The following is a 19,438-nucleotide window of genomic DNA, read 5'->3' on the forward strand; positions in this document are numbered from 1 at the left end:
GTGTTGGTCGGAGGGAGTTAAGTGAATTCCTCCAGGACAGAGAAGGATTTCCATGCTGTCGCTAATTGTCTCTATCCCCTTGAGTCACTGTGTCTGTTCTCTAAAACACACATACGAGTCTGAGCGCAACAGGTCCAGCAGGAACCTGAAGCCCAGAGGAGTTGGCTCTAGCTTTCCACTGAGGTGGCCCAACATTCATTTCACTACCAAATATCTACCAGATCTGATTCAGTCCAAAACCTGCCTTTTTTTTATATGGCGCTTTATTAAAAAATCTGATAACATCGTATAGGATCAGTCGCTCCCTACAGACACTTTATTACCTCAGACTTGGATCAGGGGCTCAGCATTTTCATTAGTATTATCACCTTTTATATGGGTGAAATATATATGAGCTTCTGGCTAACCTGCATGTGAAGATGTAATTTAAGTCCAATTACATGAGCGGAAGGACAGTTGCAGCAACAGATGAGAGAAACCGAGTATTTGAAATTTTCTTTCACTGTGGAAATGCAGTCAGTTTAGTGATTAGAAAATTGCAAATAATGGAGGTTTTAGACACAAACCCTTGGGTCCGACAGTACATGGAGGAGAAGTGCTGCGGTCTGGTTTAGCTCCGTCTTTACCTCAGGTCCCACTGGGAGCGTTTCAGAAACGGAGTACTTCACTGCACTGCATCTCGACTGTATTTGTGTGAGTGCGCGTTTATCCTAAGGTTTCAGATCATGTGAGAATCATGCTGCACTCTGCTTGTCTAAAGACGTACAACTCGTCATGTCTTCTCCTTTCTGGAGGTATACATATAAAAATGAAGACTGGTGTAAAATAAAAGGAGATTTTTGACTTCTAAATTGAACCGCTCATCATACGTCGATCAAATCATCGTACGTGATCGTGCTCCTGGCTGTGGGATGCCCATTAGTGGCTTTGATCACCCCAGGTTGTCATGGTTGAGAGGGGGGCCGGCCCCCTTTTCCCCTTGACCCCTTGGCCTCCATCCTCCAAAACAATTCCATTACATTGTAGTTACAGGGAAAGCTGGGGATGCCGGGATGTGACACCATGCACGGCACATCTTTCTTTTTTAATGCACTCAGACACACCAAAATAGTGGACTATCGCTTCTAGGACGCTTTTAAAACCTGTCTGGGTGCTTCTGGTGGGACCAATTAGCTGTTGCACGGCACTTCTGCAGACCCAGGGGTTAGACTTTTCTTCATATATGAATTCTCATCTCTAGTGAGAAATTTTGTTTACTGGTGTCATTTCATTGTTTCCCTTATTTAACATGCAAGGGTTTCATAATCAAGATTAGGGCTGTTCGATTTTGCCCAAAAATAAAATCTCGATTTTTTTTCTCTCAAAATCCGATTTTCGATTACGATTATTTTGTGAATTGACAAAAGGCAAAGAAATGATTTCAAATATGCTGTTTTTTTATTGAACATTTGCCCCATTGGGCTTTAAGTGCAAACTTTGCTCTTATTAAACCAAAAATGAATGAATAAAGTGCAAAACTCTGTAAAATAAGTTGAAAAAAAGTTTTAAAAAATATAATAAAATTTAAAGTTTTATCTCTGAAAAAAAAATCAGCAAATCAGCACTTGCAAACATACAGTAAGTTATATTTCCAATTAAATAAAACAAGACATTTTCTAATTAATAATTAAACTAAACTGGGTCTTTGCATGCTAAATAATAATGCAACCCATGAAGGAGGTAGAGCTGTGTAATGTCAGTCATTACATTTGCTATTCACATTTGCAAGTTTTTTGCAAGGAACACGAGCCGGTCTACCGCATCTGGCTTGAGGGATGCCCGGTGGCATGTTACAACGCCCCCTCCTACACTAAAGAGCCTCTCAGATGGGGCACTTGTCGCAGGTATTGAGAGGTATTTCCATCAATCATTAATGTGTGCAGACAAGGTTAAAAAAAAAAATCGATTTTACGATTTTCACGTTTTAACATCGTTCTAATTACATAATCGCGATTACGATTTAAAATCGATTAATCGAACAGCCCTAATCAAGATGATAAAAAAAGAAGGTATTTGTGTTTTCTTTTTTATTCAGCTGTTATCCAGAAGAACCCTCTATATATGCAAACACAAAAACATTGTTATAGTTTAAGTCTGTTGTCTCTTATGTAACCTCATCAGTGTGTCTTTTGCCTGTTTTCCAGTTTCAAAACATGAACAACATCATCACCTTCCCTCTGGACAGCCTACTGAAAGGAGACCTGAAGGGTGTCAAAGGGGTGAGGCAACTAACCAGCATCACCTCATGTCACTCAACTAAACAGGAAGTGTCAGATTAGTGGATGTTTGTTGACTTGTGGGTTTGGCTGTGTCATCTGTGACCTGTAGAAACTGTTGTACCTAAACTACACTAACCCCCAAACCTCTTATTTTGTCGAGAAATGAGAAAAGTGAGCACTAAACATCTGATTGAGACAAAATACTCATCATTCTGGTTCCAGGATTAGCTCTCATCCCACACTGGCAATGAAATAAAAAGTAGATATCAATCTGTAGACTCATCCGAGGAAACCGGCAGCAGGAGTTCAAGCGCAGACGGGACTCGCTGTGTTTTGAAGCTGCTCCACAGTCGAACCGCTGAGTGATGCTAACAAGGTTAATGTTACGCTGCTTTGATCTACCTCAAACTACTCCTCTTTCTAAAAAGGAAAAAAGTTGAGCTAAAAAGGGATATCAAATTGCGAGATAAAAAGTGTCTCGAGCCAGCGCGAGTGTTAAGACGATGCCTCCAGTTACACACCATGATTAAAGTTGGATGGAAGTGTCTCTGCACGCTCATGCACGCTCATGCACGCTCATGCACGCTCATGCACGCTTGTGCTTTCAATTAGTCCTTAAGACTGGAAGGTTATGTGTTAATCTGGGACCAGAGGTATTGAGTCTAAGTTTAAAAGGATTGTGAAGGTAAAGAACCCAAGGATACCATGTGTTGTAAAAGAAAACCCTTTCTGCTTGGGATTTGCACCATTATGATTGATTGTTTAACCCAGATAGTTTGTTTTTTTTGGGTTCCTTTGTTCATTCCTCACTAGACAAAATACAAATCTTTAAATCTGCTTTCCCTCGAGAATTCTCAAATGCAAAATGCAATAAAAGCAGTAACTTTGCCTGAGGTTGACCCTAGTTTGGTATCTTGGGGCTTCGTATGTCATCAGCAGATTGTCAACAATTATGAGTGGGGATAAGTTTTTGACCGATCACCTACATGTGCTCTCTGAATCTGATCAGAGCTCAGACCTGAAATATGATGCAACCCTTATGTGTTGAACAGTAAAGCTCCACCATTATGACAAAAAAATCCTTTTTGCAATTAGGTTTGGTGTTACATTAGTGCTCAAATCACAAATGTGCAATCTGCTGTCTTCCTGTTTTGGAATTATGCAATCCTGTAGGGTGGTCGGGGGTTCATTACAGGGACATGTGGTCTGAAATGAGCCCCGGAGAGCATTTTTGAGGTCTCGGGGTGCAGACCACTCCCTCAAGATCTGCACAGGAGGTGCTTGGAGAGCGAGAGAGGACAGCAGAGACCTATCGTGCACGAGTTTTTACCCCAAACAGAAATAAGATGCTGCAGACTTGTGAAAGAGGGGCAGACCGCACTAGGTTTGCAACACAAGACCAGACAATAGTGTTACTGTAAAAGTTGATACAGCTGAAATTGCTGTTGAAAACGGCTTGATAGTCCCCCAGCCGTACTTGAAAGTTCAGATACTCGGCGCCACGGACGCATACTGAGGTCCAGTACGAAGTGATAACAGTCATCAGTCGTATGTGTCCAGTAACCAGACGAGCCCTCATCAGAGGTCTTTGTAATGCAATCAGCGCTCATTACTGTCCACATTGGCCTGTGACCTCTCACTCCAAAGCCACGTCATTGTCTTGGTTTCCACCGAGGTAAGATGAGATTAAAGTCAGTTGTCTGGTGAGGCCAGTCGTCATGGATACACCAGTTATCCCCATGACCCTGAGCAACTTGGCTGCGTTTCCATCTCCAAACCGTCACCTTTTGTCCTCGTCGTCACACACTTTTGTCCCTTCACTTTTCGGCTGCTATCTGCTTCTGTCGTCTGCGACTTCCTGTCTTTGTCTTCTCGTCCCTGTTTTAACTCCCCAGCTGTCTCTCTTTCCTTTCCTCTTCTTGGCTACGGCCCTGTGTTCCCGCCAGCCACCCCTCCACGCTGCTGTCCGACCGTGGCCTCCAGTTGCATCTCTAATGCTTACCCACTTACTGCTCATTAGCCCTCAGATGATTCTCATTACCCCGCTGACCGGGATCTAATGAGCTGCTGGCTATTTTGTGCTTTGGACACACGTACTCTTTTACCCACACTCAAAAGCAAATGTCACTACTTGTGGAGTAGAAGTGAACCCAGGAAATAAGCTTTGAGTGTTAGAAAAAAGCAAAGTAAGGATGAAAGTGATGGGGCGGCGGTTGTATCCACCCAACTTTTACAAACGTGCTCAGTTCTGTAGCTGGAGGGGTTTCCCTTATCTCTCCCCTTCCCTCCCTCCCTCCATCATTATCCTCATCTGCTCCCATTATCCTTCTCCTTCACTCTCGTCAAGTCTCAGGGGAAGTACCTGTTAGGAGAGGAAGGAGCGGGAAATAGTCCAGACCTGCATGGCGGAGTGTTTAGACTGCAGAAAGAGCAAGGAGGAAAGTAATTATGCTCAAGTAATGGGTTGATATGGGTGTCATAAAACATCAAAGAAGCCCGTGGAGGCAGATGTGAAAGCTCAGTACTTCTGACGAATGTGTATTTAATTCGCCACAAGTAAAAGTACAATAGTGGAGTAATTTAATATTTTATACATAAGATACAGCCAGATTCAGTGGTTTTGCATTTTCAAGTTTATGAACCTTTTGAAATATTTATGCTTCATTTTGACCCTCTTTTAAAAGATGGTATTTTCTTTCTGGCTCCTACAGACAAGCTGAGGTCCTATTAACTTTTTAAGAGTAAAAAAAGTCTATAAAAGTCTATGTTGCTTAAACTACAGTCAATACGCCCACATAGCAGAGTTCATGACCTCTGCTTCTGTCACTTCTGTCGTAAATATTTAAGTACAGATCCAAAGGGCAGATTGCATTTTTGACATTAATTGATATTTTGCTGCAAGGGCATATTCTATTCAGATCACGCTTACATGTCTGCGGTTACAACAATACATTAGGGGAATATTACAGCCCATAGGTCAGGCATTAGATCATGGTTGCATGTGTCTGGAAAGTCAGTCATTGGAGATGTCTCATCAGCACTTAAAAGCAGTATAGAGTCATTGATGTGGGGGAAAAAAAAGTCCCATTCATGCAGACAAGGCAAACATCCTCAGAAGGAGGGAGTGCACGGGGCTCACCTCTGATGCATACGTGCTGTTGTGGTTGTTTCAGGGCTGAAGGGCTTTCCGGTGACCCGTGTCGCTTCAGCACTTGTTAATATTCAGCCAGCGTTGTCTTAAGGGCTGAAAGCGATAAAGTGACCCAGAGGGAGGCCGGCGCTAATGGCTCTGTGATTAGGGTGCTACCACCCGACATCCTGTCAGTGCTGTTGCTCCACTAAAGTCCCATCATTTTACACTTTCTTACCCCCTCCTACAGCCATTGTACCGAAAAGGAGATAAATATGATTGCACGTGTTAAAATAAAGACACTTTTAGCTTGCCGTCGGTTTTCACTCCTAATTAATGAATGCTATTATTATCCTTTACTTAAATTACTGTAGCACTGACAAAAATGTCTGTGGTGAGGTTTATTGCAGACATAGTATTGGTTTTTTGCTCCCACAGAGGAAACGGCTAAGTGCTGAGTCCACCAGACCTTTTTTTTTGGCTAATGGTGGCCAGCTTGATGTCACGCCTGCAGTCCACCGTCTCATCCCCTGCTCATTGACAAGTCTGTTTCTACTACGCCGTGAGTCATATCTGCTCATCTGCACTCTGTCAGCGTCTGGTTAGTTGTTTCAGATGCTACTCTGGTTATTTGGAGGCTGAGAAGGAGCGCTTGGATTGAGCTCCATGAGTCCAGCTGTTCTCTGCCTCATTGAGGTTCAGCGGGTCGTGAATACGTCAAAAACACCCACGCATTATTGAGAGATTTGAGATAACACTAGGCTGGTTTTTCAGACTCATATTAAGTTAACTTAATATGGACTTTTTATTAATGCAGGATTAATTAAACTTAAAGATATTATTGAGTTACAGACTTTATTGGTTATGTTCAAGGCAAAAAGCAGAATATTGCCTGAAAATATACAACGTTTTTTTGTGTTTAGTTCAGAAGATAAGAACCATAGGAGGAAATTTGATTTTAAACATACGTTTGCACGCACCACTTTAAAACAAATGTGTATTTCAGTATGTGGTGTAAAATTATAGAACTCCTTGGCAGCTGATTTTAAGGATTGTAGAAATATTCACCAGTTCAAGAAATTGTACAAAGACCACACAATTAGACAATATGAATTTAACGGGTAAAATATATTTTGTTGTTTTTGTTTTTATATTGTTGGTGAGTTAGTGTGTATGTTTTCTTATTTTTTTTTTGTTTTGTTTTTTCATTATTCCTTTTTTTTTGGTATTATATAAGTAGTGAATGTTGAACAGACGGACAGACCATCTTCATATGAATTGTTTTATTTTTTTTTGAGAAAGGGGCTTGGTATATAAGGCTTTCTTCTTCTTGCCCCTTTTCCATCATGGAATGGAACATATGTGAACTATTTCCATGATATGGAATAAATAAAAATGAAATGAAACTTCTCATTTTATGCCACTTTGCTCTGGTATCAATCTGTCATGCTGACATGTGTTATATAATGTTAAATTATTGAGATTATCTGACTTCCACGCTTTGAACTCACTGAAAAACTGTATAATTAGTCCTAATACTGTTCATGAGCATGATGTGTGGCCAACACCGGGTCACAGGAGCCATGCAGCGTCTGAAAAATGGCATGGACACGTGTTGGCCGATTTTTATATTAAAAAAACATAAAAACAACCAATGACTTCATTTTAAAATGAGGAAGTTTTTAAATGAGGTGGAAAATGGCACCCAGGAAAATGCTGCTGCTCGACACGCATGAATGGAGGCAGTGCGAGCTGATACGTTTGCCAGTGATGGTCGTTCTCCGTCATTAGGATTTGATCAGATAGGAAATGTGGGACGCTAACAGAGTATTTCACCCCGTGCCTTCGCCTGCTCTGCTCTGCCCTTCCCTGCCCAGCAATGTGTGGTATTTTTAGCCATTGTTGCCATTTTTCTCCTCTCTGTGGCTCTGATATTTCCTTCCTCTCTCGCTCTCTCTGGACCTGCAGTTCATTCTTTATGCGGCTTCCGCTGTAGCTCTGGCAGTTTTCTTGTCACTTTTTTGTTTTTTTTCCTTTTTCTTTTAAATATCCTTCCTTGCTCACTGGTGGTCTCTGCCCTCGAGCTGATTGAATGAGTGGCTGCTCAACTGAGCTCCTGTAAGCTGAGGGTTGAACCTGCCTCTCCTCTGCTACTGAAGTAGAGGTCAATAGCATCAGTCCTCTCAGAAGCTCTCAGTGCCAATAAAGTAATAAGTTGTCTTTCAAAAGACAAAATCCCTTTAGTGGATGGGGTTGGTTGCCCCTCCTAGTCCTCGTCAGGCACCGAAGTCCCTCAATTACTCAAAGTTCAGGTCCCCATTCTGGATGAATGGGGATGGTTTTGTCGGGAAGAGCATCTGATGTGAAACCTACATCAAATCAATGTGAGGAACACGATGATCCATGTGGGGACCCCTGCGAAGTGAAAACCCTGAAAAAGTTTTTAATTCAGAAATCTACGCTATTGCAGAAGATGCTTTATACAGTGGCTGAAATGACTTTTTTCATGTTAAAACATTAGTTTCAATTTACTTTAAAGGAATATTTGTTTATTTAAAAAAAAAAAATCATTCCATCCTTCCAATTTTCATCAAATCCAGTAGGGCTGGGCGATATGGACCAAAAGTCATATCTCGATATTTTCTAGCTGAATGGCGATACTCGATATATATCGATATTTTTTCTGTGCCATAATTGGGGTTTCCCCCAAAGCATTATAGCATAGCATCTCTGTTAGCTTCATTTTTTTCTGAGGCAAACCCTTAAAAAAACAGTCAGTTTTAATACAAAGCCTCGTGCCAAATGTCACACAGTATTAACAGAGGTCTGCACAATATCAAAATGTATAAAACAAATCAAATAAAAATAAATGCCTGCATATATAGAATAAAAATGCTTCTTGAATAAAATAAAACAAATATCCCTTTCCTGCATAACAATTAAATTAAAATACACTGTGCAATTAATACAATGTAGACAGTAACAGGCAGACTTTTCTACTGAGGTTGACAGTTGTGCAAATAACAAAACATTTGTGCAAATCTCAAATAAAACATTCAAGTCAATTTGTCACAAAATAAGCTATATCAAAATCATAATTATTTTATTTTTTATTTTTTTAATCGATATAAACGATATTGTCTTGTACCATATCGCGTTTGAAAATATATCGATATATATTAAAATCTCGATATATCGCCCAGCCCTAAAATACGGTCAAAGTAACTTTGAGTTCCCGTCTGGGGCGACTCTGACTACTGCGTGTCACTCTACAGTAAGCTATCACTCATCAGGAATGATGAAACTAGCTCACAGCTGACATCACGCCAAAGGCAAGTAAAAGGCCACTTGGGAAATACGTGACCTCCACTCTGGAGGGTTTAGAGTAGCATATCTGGCCTTGATTGGAGCTCCACTGCCCCACAATCTGAAACCTGACCCATTTCCCTTGTTTATTGCTGCTTCTATTATGCAATGATTAAATTAGCAAATTACTGCACTGTTTTTGCTGGCCCTAATCGCTGTTTAAAAGGCGCTGCAGCAGTTTTTTCCAGCAGCTAATGAAAGCTCCCACATGACAGTGAGCTGTTGCATCTTGAAAACTTAAAAGAAAAAGAAAAAACTCCACAGTAGCGGCTGTTTCAAGAGCGGTGTGGCTCGCCTGCATCGGTGAGGAGGATGACTCAGTGCACTGATTCACATGGTGGTGAAACACACCTGCACACACGACACACACTTTTTTTTCCCACATTTCCCAGTAAGTCAGTAAGCTCTTTGATTGAGCTGATAGTGTCATCTTTTAAATCCCTGTTGCTGTACAGATGTGACTTTTTTTTGGCATTGTTATTGTTGCAGTCACTCATATAATTCCTTTCTTTTACTTCAGTGTCTTTAACGTGAACTTTGGCTGTACTGACTGTGTACACAGAGGGTCACTAAGCTCATAGTTATTTCAGTTGCAGTACTACAGGAGTGAAATATTTTGGCAAAAATCCTCATTTAACCGGTTTAGAAGTGACACAACTTGCGTAGAAATGAAAACTCCTTCATTTTGCAATAACATTTGTGTTTGAGGTGGTTGATCACTCTGCCAAAGAGTTGTGCAAAATACAGGTAAATGTTTACTTGCATGAATGATCGTCTGTTTCTACGTCCAGGCAGTGAACATGACCACTGTTCTGCAACTTGAAGCATGATGGAAAAAAAAAGTCAGGGACCTATTTATCAAATGAAATTACATCATTCATTCATTGTTTATAATTCATTAAATGCTCAACTGAATTTCAAAAATACACATTCTTGACTGTCCAATCCTTGCTTCTTTCTTTCTTTTTTTTACACAGGATCTGAAAAAGCCTTTTGACAAAGCCTGGAAAGACTACGAAACTAAAGTGTAAGTTGAAATGCAGTGTGTAACTCTACCATCTTTACCTAACGAAGCCATAACCGAGTTTTAACAGTTTAAAACGGCGCTGTTGTGCTGTTTTCAGGCAGTATCGATGTGCTTTATGATCCTTGTTTCTGTTTTTCCTGATGCTCCCCGTGTAAACTCTCCCTGTGATTAACATCAACCTATCCCTGACTGTGTGAACCCCCCCCTAACCTCACCGTTGCCTCTCCGCCTCCTTGCTGCCACTCAATTTCCAGTGAAGCTCGCTGTGTGACTGTGCATGCAGAGAAAACAGGTGTTTTTATGGAACTTTCATATGTTTTACAAGCTGCAAAGGACATTCTTTACTGAGAGGGTAATACTTCTTCTCCAAGCTGTATTGATAATTCAATACAGAGTTTATTTGGATGCTTTGTGACTGTTCCCGACTATCCCGACTTATTTGTCTCTACTGATGGCAAAAGCCATCTTTAGAGTCCGGTTTTCCAACATATCCCGCCGCTGTCCAACCCTCTGGTCATCTTTGATCTCTCTGCTGTCTTAAGTACAAGCTGCATTTTCAGACGCAGAGATATTTAGTTATTTGTCTCCAACTCTGCATTGTTTTCTCATTTCCTAGTTTGCTTAGTGAGCTTTTTGCAATCCGAGCCCAGCGGTTTCAGTAGTTTTCAGTCTCCGCAGCGGAGATCATCTCACGCTGGATGCTGTTTATTCAAGAAGTGATTCATCTCTGAGCAAACAACTGAAATTAGATGTCTTATATGAAGTTTGACTGCATGAATTTTAAAAAAAGGCATCAATGTCCAGTTTGTTTTGGGCTTATCACTTCCTGAACTGACAGCACAGGAGGTGAATGGATTTTCAGAAGCATCAAAAGATGATCAGACCAGCTAACATGTACCTCTCTATTAGTCACAACCCTGGTGGTGGTGTGACACTGTCAGGGCTGAAGAGTCATGTGACAGAAGTGTTTCAATAAAATCCATTTTTTTCTCACCGTTCAAAAGGGAAACTTAAAAAAATGATGATAAAGTAGTTTTGCATGTGCTTTGTTCAACATATTCATGGTTGCTATGAAACCTCACTGAAGAAGTAGTTCTTCATAGCGTGGACTTTGAAAAGATCTCTCAAACGCAGTTTTAGTTTTGATCCTTTACAATAGTTATAAAAATGTAGATATTCCTTGTCATAGCAGCATCCCGTCATGATCTATAATATGGAAGGAACATATTAGAGGAAGAGTTTGACATTTTGAAAAATACATGCTGCTTTCTTCCTCGGCAAGAATGCGCCGTTTGTCTCTCGTCAGTTTATGCAATCTTTCTCCTTCTTGCACAGAGAAAAACAGATTTTTGGAGTGTTTTGATATTTACTAAAAATGAAAGACTAAAATATACACCAGTATTTAGATTATGACATTTAAGGGTCCAGCTGTCGTCCGTTGTTTTACTTCTTTAACTTTTCTATAGTCATGTTCACTAAATTGAATTTATTGGACATAATCAAAAAGGTATTTATCCGTCTATCAGGTCTGAGAGTTGATGATATGGCTCAAAGTGAAAACCAGTCCAACCAAAAGAGGCTTAAAGAAGGGTTACCGTCCTCCACCGATCTGGCCTTTATGGTTTAGAGGACAGACTGACATCACACTTCTTTGAATGAGACGCGCCTCCCTACTGGGAGCGTTCTCATTTGATGAAACGAACGTGAAACTATTTAATCGTAAGTCCCAACAGCGTATGTGAAGGAAACAAGTTTTCCTGAAACAGGGACTCTAGACAAGATAGACGTAAAGATGGACACAGATTTAATCCTGAGTGAAACGTTCTTCCAGAGGATCTCAGGCTGAGGCAAAGCCTTACAGTTCAACAAGAAAGTAACATTAAAAACCTTGCTGATTGAACTGCTTCCCAAACTCTGGGCCTGAACTCAGAAACGAAAACGTGTAGATGGATTAATTTCCCCGCTCCACCTGGTTGAGCTTTTAGGATCATTTTCAAGAAGACTTGCAGCTTCAAAGTGAGTGGTCTGATATAGGTCTAATGTTTCAGTCTTTTCCTTTTAATTAAGTAACAAAATAGTTTTGAAGCATGTTTTGATTCATCATTGATGTAGACATCTTTGTAGATTAAAAATTAAAGTGCAGAGAAAAGTCATAGCTGTGTTTTTAGATTTGGGGTCACTGTGAAGCTGGAAGACGGGTTTATTTTATTTTCCTTTTAATCCTTGTAACACTGACTTGTTTGTGAAGACACATTAACAGGGTATTGATTTATTTACAGCATACTTTATAGTGTAATGATTTGTAAGCAACTTTAAATCCCTTTATTTTGATCCTAAATGAACTTTAAGGACATTTTAAGGAGCTTCTTTGTTCAATGAGATGTCATTGAGTGAAGCATCTGTGAGATGAGATCTGCATTTCTTTACAGAACCAAACTTCAAAAGTGTTTTTCAAAGAAATATAGTGTCAGAAAATACAGCAAATGGAAAAGAATGAGCTGCTGCATGGAATGGTGCTTTTCCCGTCTCTGTGTGCCGTTTTCCTGCTCGGCTTGTGGGAGATCCAGAATCGGTGCGAAAAATCAGCCCTGAATACCGACGGTTGGCTTATTAAGAAAAAAAAAAAGTCTTCAGTGTATAATCCTATTTGCTGAGGTTCTGTTGGCAGCTTTTAATGCACCAACCCCACACCTCGCCTCAATCTTACCTAACAAAGCCATGTACACATACTGTTAACAGTAACGTGCTTTAATGGCTGTACTTGGATTTCAGTTCAGGCTGGTCTGACGTTCATGTGTTGTCTAATTCATTTCCTTTTACATGCTGATCTTTCAAGTGTTTGATTGCACCAACGAGCTTTATTGAAACGTCCAAAACCATCAACGAGCTTGACTTTTCTTTTCTTTTTCATCTCACAAAGGGAAACCGAGTCATTTATTCCTTCGGCTGTAAGAGAACTTCTCTGCTGCGGTTGCGTCTTATGTCACACATGAAGCTTTTGGCACGTGAGATTTGAAAGCTTCAAAAGAGAGTCCCTTGTCCTTTGAGACGGCATGAAAAACTGGCGTTTTTCTTTAAAGTCGTTGGTGATTTAAACATCTAAAACTCCCGGAAGCTTCAGGGCTGGTTTTTACACGGTGTGATAAATTCAGTGTGTTTATGGTGACGATAAAGTGGAGCTCTGTGACCCCTGTGACGATGCATCCTTCCAGCACCAAGATCGAGAAGGAGAAGAAGGAGCACGCGAGGCAGCACGGGATGATCAGAACGGAAATCAGCGGGGCGGAAATAGCCGAAGAGATGGAGAAGGAGAGAAGATTCTTCCAACTGCAGATGTGCGAGGTGGGACATTTTAGTTTTAGTCTAGTCCCAGATTTTACGGTCGACTGTGCAGCCTGCTCACATGTTTCAAGTGAGCTTTTTTCTTTGAAGAATCTCATTATAAGATGAAAGCAATGCTGGCCTATATGAGATGGCGCGTAAACAGATATGGTGGTTGCTTTTCCCTCTGACTGAACCTGGCCTCACCCCTGTGCCCGGATCTGTGCTCAATCTGTTTACAGTATCTCCTCAAAGTCAACGAGATTAAAATCAAGAAGGGCGTGGACCTGCTCCAGAACCTCATCAAGTACTTCCACGCGCAGTGCAAGTAAGACGTACAGGATTTAAAAGTTGATTCATTTCTATTCTGTTCTCTCATCAATACGGATCTGATTCGATGTTGTTGATGTGTTTCCTGCTTCCTCTTCAGTTTCTTTCAGGATGGTCTGAAAGCAGTGGACAACCTGAAACCTTCCATAGAGAAGCTGGCCACGGATCTGCACACGGTAAAAGCACCAAACAATCTCGTGTTTAATTTTTGAACTCTTACGAGTCTTTGTCTGACTTTCACATTGTTTTTTTGAATCAGATTAAACAAGTGCAGGACGAGGAGAGGAAGCAGCTAACTCAGTTACGAGACGTCCTCAAGTCAGCGCTACAAGTGGAGCAGAAGGAGGTAAGACGCGTATAAAGTATTCATCCACACAGCCGGTGTCATCGCGACATCTCGACGGCACCAAACAACATACCAGCCGTATATGGAAGGTTTTAATCTTTACTATATGTAAATATACTGTAAAATCTGATTATACTGTATATGGTTTACTGAACACAAACCCACAGCTGATGTTTGATCCCTGGCTTCTTTCAGCGATGTCATTTACCAAGGATTCCTGCTCTTACGTCACAGGTGGAAATGGAAACATATGAAATTGATTTTTAGCATTAAAAATCCCATTTTCCTGTCAGTTCCTGTTTGAGCTGCTGCTTTTCTGAACATGTTCTTCTTCTCTCTATTGCTGCCACCGTGCTTTGTAAAACAAGCCCAGGAGAGTAAGTGCAAAAAAAGTGTCTTGTGGTTTTCTTCATCTTGTGTTAATTCAGTTATATGGTGTCCAGTGACAGAGATTTGTTTGCTTTTTTTTTTTTTTTTTTTTTTTTTTTAAACCATCTGTGACATTGTCGTGTTCTGATTTGTTTTGTTCAAGTTTAGCTGATTTGTCATGTGGTCTTTGAAGAGAAACTGAGGTCGTACTCCCGCTGGGAATGGGAATCGAGAACCGGTTCTTAACAAGAACCAGTTCCCAGTGTTTAAATTCCTTTTGAGAACGATTCCCTTTTCGATTCCCGTGGGCACGAATTACATCATCACGCACGTTGCTTCACTTACGCACGTTGCGTAAAACCAGCAGTCAATAGTGAAAATGGTGCCCCAGCAATACAAACGCTTGAAAGTCATTCATTACATTTCAGTAAAAAAGACGACAACTGGACAACTTGCAAAACTTGTCAAGTGGATATTTGGTCAGAGGGTTAGAGTTACAGATGTGCAAAATACAGTTTGAATGGATTTGACTTCATTGTATTTGTCACTGGCTTTTATTTTTGAGTGCTTAGTTCATATATCCTTTTAAAAAGGAGAATTTTAATTTCTATTAGAAAAATGTTGGACATTGTCGTGGAATTGCTGCAGAATAATTTATGTTGTACTTTGTTTCTACAAAAGAATATTTAATTTATTATTATTGTTATTCAAATTTTATATTGGTGATGCTAATCAACCTTTTGTTGTCCTTTTCTTCCAAATTAGAATCGATAAAGAACCGATCGTTAAGCGGAATCAAAAATTGAATTGGATTCGTAAAAATCGTATCAGTCATCCCTAATCATCTAAGATGCTCCAGTTTGTTGTACGTCTCTGCTGAGACCATGATAGAGCTCTTTATTCTTTCATCTCGAGCCGTTGAAGTTGTCCTCCAGGGCTCGTGTGCTCGTTCTGCGTTTCCATGTGCTTTTCGCGTCTTGGACTAGCAGCGGATGTCAGCCCCCCTCCACATTAAAAAAAAAAAAGTGTGTGTGTGTGTTTATATATATATATATATATTAATAAAATAAATATATGTGATCTATTAAATATATCATATACTGTATATTTTATATCAAAAATGCAAGTACAAAAAAAAAAAGTCGTTCTCTCTGTGTCCCGACTCCAAACTGTTGCAAAAATCTAGACAAACACTTGTTTTTTGTACATAGTTGAAAAAAAAAGATAAATAACCAAAACATGACTCAATTATAATTAAGTTTATTTTAGCTCGTAGTGACATGCAAGGGTTTGGGCACTCCTATTCGAAACTATTTGTCCTGTAAATATTTAATGTAGAAATTATGTTGGAGCTCATGACGATTTTATTTTTATTTTTTTTTTTTGGGGGGGGGTGTCAAATTTTAAATAGCAATGGTTAAAAATAATAATATTTCTCAAGACACCTCAGTTATCATGAATTTACACCAAGGTTTTAAACATCACACTTTTAGCCTTGTTTACATGTCACACATGATGCTTGCACTGGTATGGAATCAGATTTCATAATCCTTCAAGTCCCGAAGATAAATACCGGTACAACAAAAGTAGATTTAGTCCACATGGAGACATAGCGGTTTCTTTTCTAGGTTACCGGAGAAAACACAGATTTGCCCATTTCAGTTTTTAGACAACTGCTTTGTAAATTGTGAAACTGTTTGTTATTATGGGAATAAATTCCTGTAGAAATTAAAGGTGAATTTCTTGTGAACCAGAATGTAACTGACATTTAGCAGAGTGGAGTAGAGTAAAAGAAAAAGGAAAAACCTTCCCTTTAACCTGCTCTAGGAGCCACGTTTCACTTGTTAGTCCTCAATTTATCATCAGAGCAGACAGAAATCTGCCCCGTCTTGCGGAATGTGACTTTCTTGAGCAGCAGAATTGTAGTTTTTTGTTGAAAGCAAGAATACTGTGTGGTACTCACAGTGGCAATGAAACTTCATTCGGATTTAGTTTCTGTTTAAATGGCGTCACATTTTTTCAGTCCAAATCGGACGGACTGTTTCACTTTAAGTCACCGTGGAAAGGACTAGCTGACAGAGCCCCTTAACTGAAACTCAGAGCTCCTGATGGTGGAAAGCTCTGACTTCCATCCGGCAGTTCCAGCTGATCAACAGCTGTTATATGGAAAAATACATAAAAACCCTATAAGGACGGCAGGATTTTTATTCTTTCCAAAGAATGGACGCATTACAATGGGAGATTTGTGTCAAAGTTTGACACTTTTGTAGACAGATATTATAAATTGTAGTCAAAGAACCGAAGGTTGGCAGTAGCAACAGTCCCGGCACGGTCTCTCCAAGAAATTCTTAATTCGTTTTCTTTCATCCTGCTCTTATTTTCTGACTTACATCAGGCTGCTTACTGATCATTTTTAGCTGTTTGATCCTCAAAAGCTGTCCTTTGACTAAAAGTCATACTCAAGCTATTTTTGTTACTTTTCCCGGGTTAACATCATAATTTACATTTTTGGGGATTAAAAGCTACTGGTGTAGCTCTCGCCAGCCTAATTACCTTGTTAAGGTTGTGCCATATTCACAGAAATAAGTACAAAAGGCCAGAAAATGCAAATTTCAAACCTTTTCCGGGCGCTATAAATACTCCTTTGACATTTAGCAGCCGTGTACACCTCAAAGCAGCTGACTTACTCTTTGAAAATGTAAAAAAAAAGGATGCCCGCAAAGCAGGAGAAGGCCAAAATATAGTAAAGGGTTTTATAGTAACTATGAGCTCATTTTATAAATGGAAAGCGTACAGGTTTCATGAAAAGATAACAGCTGTATCTCGGTCTATTAAGCAAGGAGGTGAAACGGTCATACTTCAGGCATTTGTAGCAGCCTGTGGCAGGAAGAGCTCTTTGCTGGAAGAGGGAGGGATGGATTCAATTAAATTCCTGTAAAGTCTGGCGGCCAGCGTCAGACCGTCTGTTAAACAGCTGACGAGGTGAAGAGGAGGATGTGGACAGAAGAGCAGTGCACGCAAGCGGCTCACGAGCGGTGAAATTTACCAAACACTGATAAAGCAAGGTCCCCAAACTTTTACCTTAACCTTTTTTCCTTATTATTTGTTAAAAAAAAAAAAAAAATAGGAAAAAGGAAAGTCTGTTTGCTTTTTCTTTAACTTTTTTTTTTTTTTTTTAAGTCTGGTCAGGTCTAACAGTCTGACTCGGGCGTGTCCGAACCTTCACATGTTTGAATCTGCAGCCAGATGGATGATCAGAATCTCATTTCCTATTTGATGTATTTTTTAAGAGCAAGTGATGACACTCGCATGCAACATGAAATCTGTTTCTGACCCCAGATGTGAAGAAGCTCCCAGATTCACATTGTTCTCCTGAATTTTGTAGAAATTCAGTCAGGTCGAAAACTGCTGTGTTCTTTGCCTTAAAGCCCTCTGAGGAGCAGAAGGCCCAGAGAAGTGCTGTAAACTAGAGCAAATTTACTCCTCCACTGCACACTGGTTTGCAAATCTTGCCTGATTTTCATACCTTTTTGTCTGTTTTGGTTCGTTTTTTTACTCCCTGTGTCTTTTCCTAGGATTCCCAGGTGCGGCAGACCACCACCTACAGCCTGCACCAGCCGCAGGGCAACAAGGAGCACGGCACTGAGCGGAGCGGCTTTCTTTACAAGAAAAGTGATGGGTGAGCTTTTATAATGGTGCTTTTTTTTCCCTATTATCGATGGTACAGAAGACTGCAGTCATAAATTAGTTTTCGTTAATATCAAGTAGATTAAGTGCAGATTGGCCATGACAGTATACCTTTTACCAAAGAAGATTGTTTGATGAAGCCTTATTAAAAGGCTTTTTCTTTTGTTTTTAAAAATGTGTATAGTATTATATGGTACTTTAGTACTTTAAATCAGTCAATAGCCATCTTTGAAAATGCATACTGCACATCCAGTGCAGTTTGCAGTACATACTTCATTGTTGTACACTGGTTGTCACTAGTGAATACTATTGTATAGTGCATACTATGCCACCATGAATGTAATAGTCTGGCAAAATCAGTGCTCTGAATGCATCTGATACATCGTTTGCTTGAATCAATATAACATTTACCAGGTTTGAATTGTTTTTAGATGAAAGTTCAATCCCCTCCCTTCTGAGTATATTTGTTTGCCTGTTACTGTTTTATTTCGGACACATGTCGATGGGGGTTTTATATCTGACCCATGCGTTGGGATCTTTTATTTCTATCCTATTAAATATTTTATAAAACCCGTCTACTGATGTATCATTGACGTGTCAGTCACTGTGCTCTGTGTGCGGCAGGTTGAGGAAAGTGTGGCAGAAGAGAAAGTGCACAGCAAGGAACGGATATCTCTCCATCGCACATGGCACGGTACGCAAGTAATAAGTTTCTTCTGAACCAGGAAAACTGCTGAATCCCGGATGAATGTGGGTTTGGGCTGAAATTTAAAAAAAAAAGCACTTGGATGCGGACTTATATGAGCTTCATAACATTCATGAATAGTTTTAAGAGTCGGTCACAGGCCAACTAACTTGCGTCATGATGTTATTAACTGTAGTTACTGTAGTTGTGCCTCCGTCACAGCGCAGCTTATCAGATGTTTAATTTGGCCGGCAGCAGCCACATGTGATCAAACTCAGCTTTCTTTCCTCTCTGACTTTGACCTCCGGCAGGCCAACCGTCCACCAGCCAAGCTCAACCTGCTCACCTGCCAGGTGAAACACAATCCTGAAGAAAAGCGAAGCTTTGACCTCATATCACGTAAGTTTTTTCCTCACAAAACTTTTTTTTTTTTTTTCCCCTGCAGAATCGTTGCTCGTATTAGTGGAGCTCCTCGTTTTAATTGTCTCCAGAGAGCAGCAGTGATTTGTTCAGCAGCAGTTTGGATTTTAGTGGGCTCGTTTATTTTAGTTTAGGAAGCGGCTGTGAAACACAGATCCCTTCCCAGAAACTATTAAACAGACAAAAACAGGCAAAATTATTATAAGCTAACTTGTATGTTTGATAAAATGCAAGAAAAAAATGCACTTACAACTGTAAAGTGACTTTTCATGCTTTAAATTGCTGTATTTTATTTGGAAACAGAATCCCTTTTCACGTTTGTTCTGTCTGCACACTTTTTTTGTCTTTAATTTTGTAATAAAAACATTCATCTTGTTAACATTTCCATGTGGTATTCAGATAAGGAAGTGATGTACATCTGTTTATTGTGTGTGTGTTAGATGACAGAACGTATCACTTTCAGGCCGAGGACGACCAGGACTGTCAGATGTAAGTCCCT

The 19,438-nt window shown here is 40.0% G+C and overlaps 1 protein-coding gene across 2 annotated transcripts in view; it reads left to right on the forward strand.

Moving 5' to 3' along the window:
• Positions 1-19,438, forward strand: part of asap2a (ArfGAP with SH3 domain, ankyrin repeat and PH domain 2a) — a 73,680-nt gene that overhangs the window by 38,929 nt on the left and 15,313 nt on the right. For both annotated transcript variants that reach the window (XM_061744460.1, XM_061744461.1), the window contains exons 4-13: positions 2,184-2,258; positions 9,732-9,781; positions 12,994-13,123; positions 13,345-13,430; positions 13,533-13,608; positions 13,692-13,778; positions 17,723-17,826; positions 18,459-18,528; positions 18,831-18,918; positions 19,380-19,428. In XM_061744460.1, coding sequence (XP_061600444.1) covers positions 2,184-2,258; positions 9,732-9,781; positions 12,994-13,123; positions 13,345-13,430; positions 13,533-13,608; positions 13,692-13,778; positions 17,723-17,826; positions 18,459-18,528; positions 18,831-18,918; positions 19,380-19,428 — 815 coding nt within the window. The remainder of the gene's footprint in view (positions 1-2,183; positions 2,259-9,731; positions 9,782-12,993; positions 13,124-13,344; positions 13,431-13,532; positions 13,609-13,691; positions 13,779-17,722; positions 17,827-18,458; positions 18,529-18,830; positions 18,919-19,379; positions 19,429-19,438) is intronic.

The sequence above is a fragment of the Cololabis saira genome, chromosome 16, assembly GCF_033807715.1.
Source record: "Cololabis saira isolate AMF1-May2022 chromosome 16, fColSai1.1, whole genome shotgun sequence".
In the NCBI taxonomy this organism is placed as follows: Eukaryota; Metazoa; Chordata; class Actinopteri; order Beloniformes; family Belonidae; genus Cololabis; species Cololabis saira.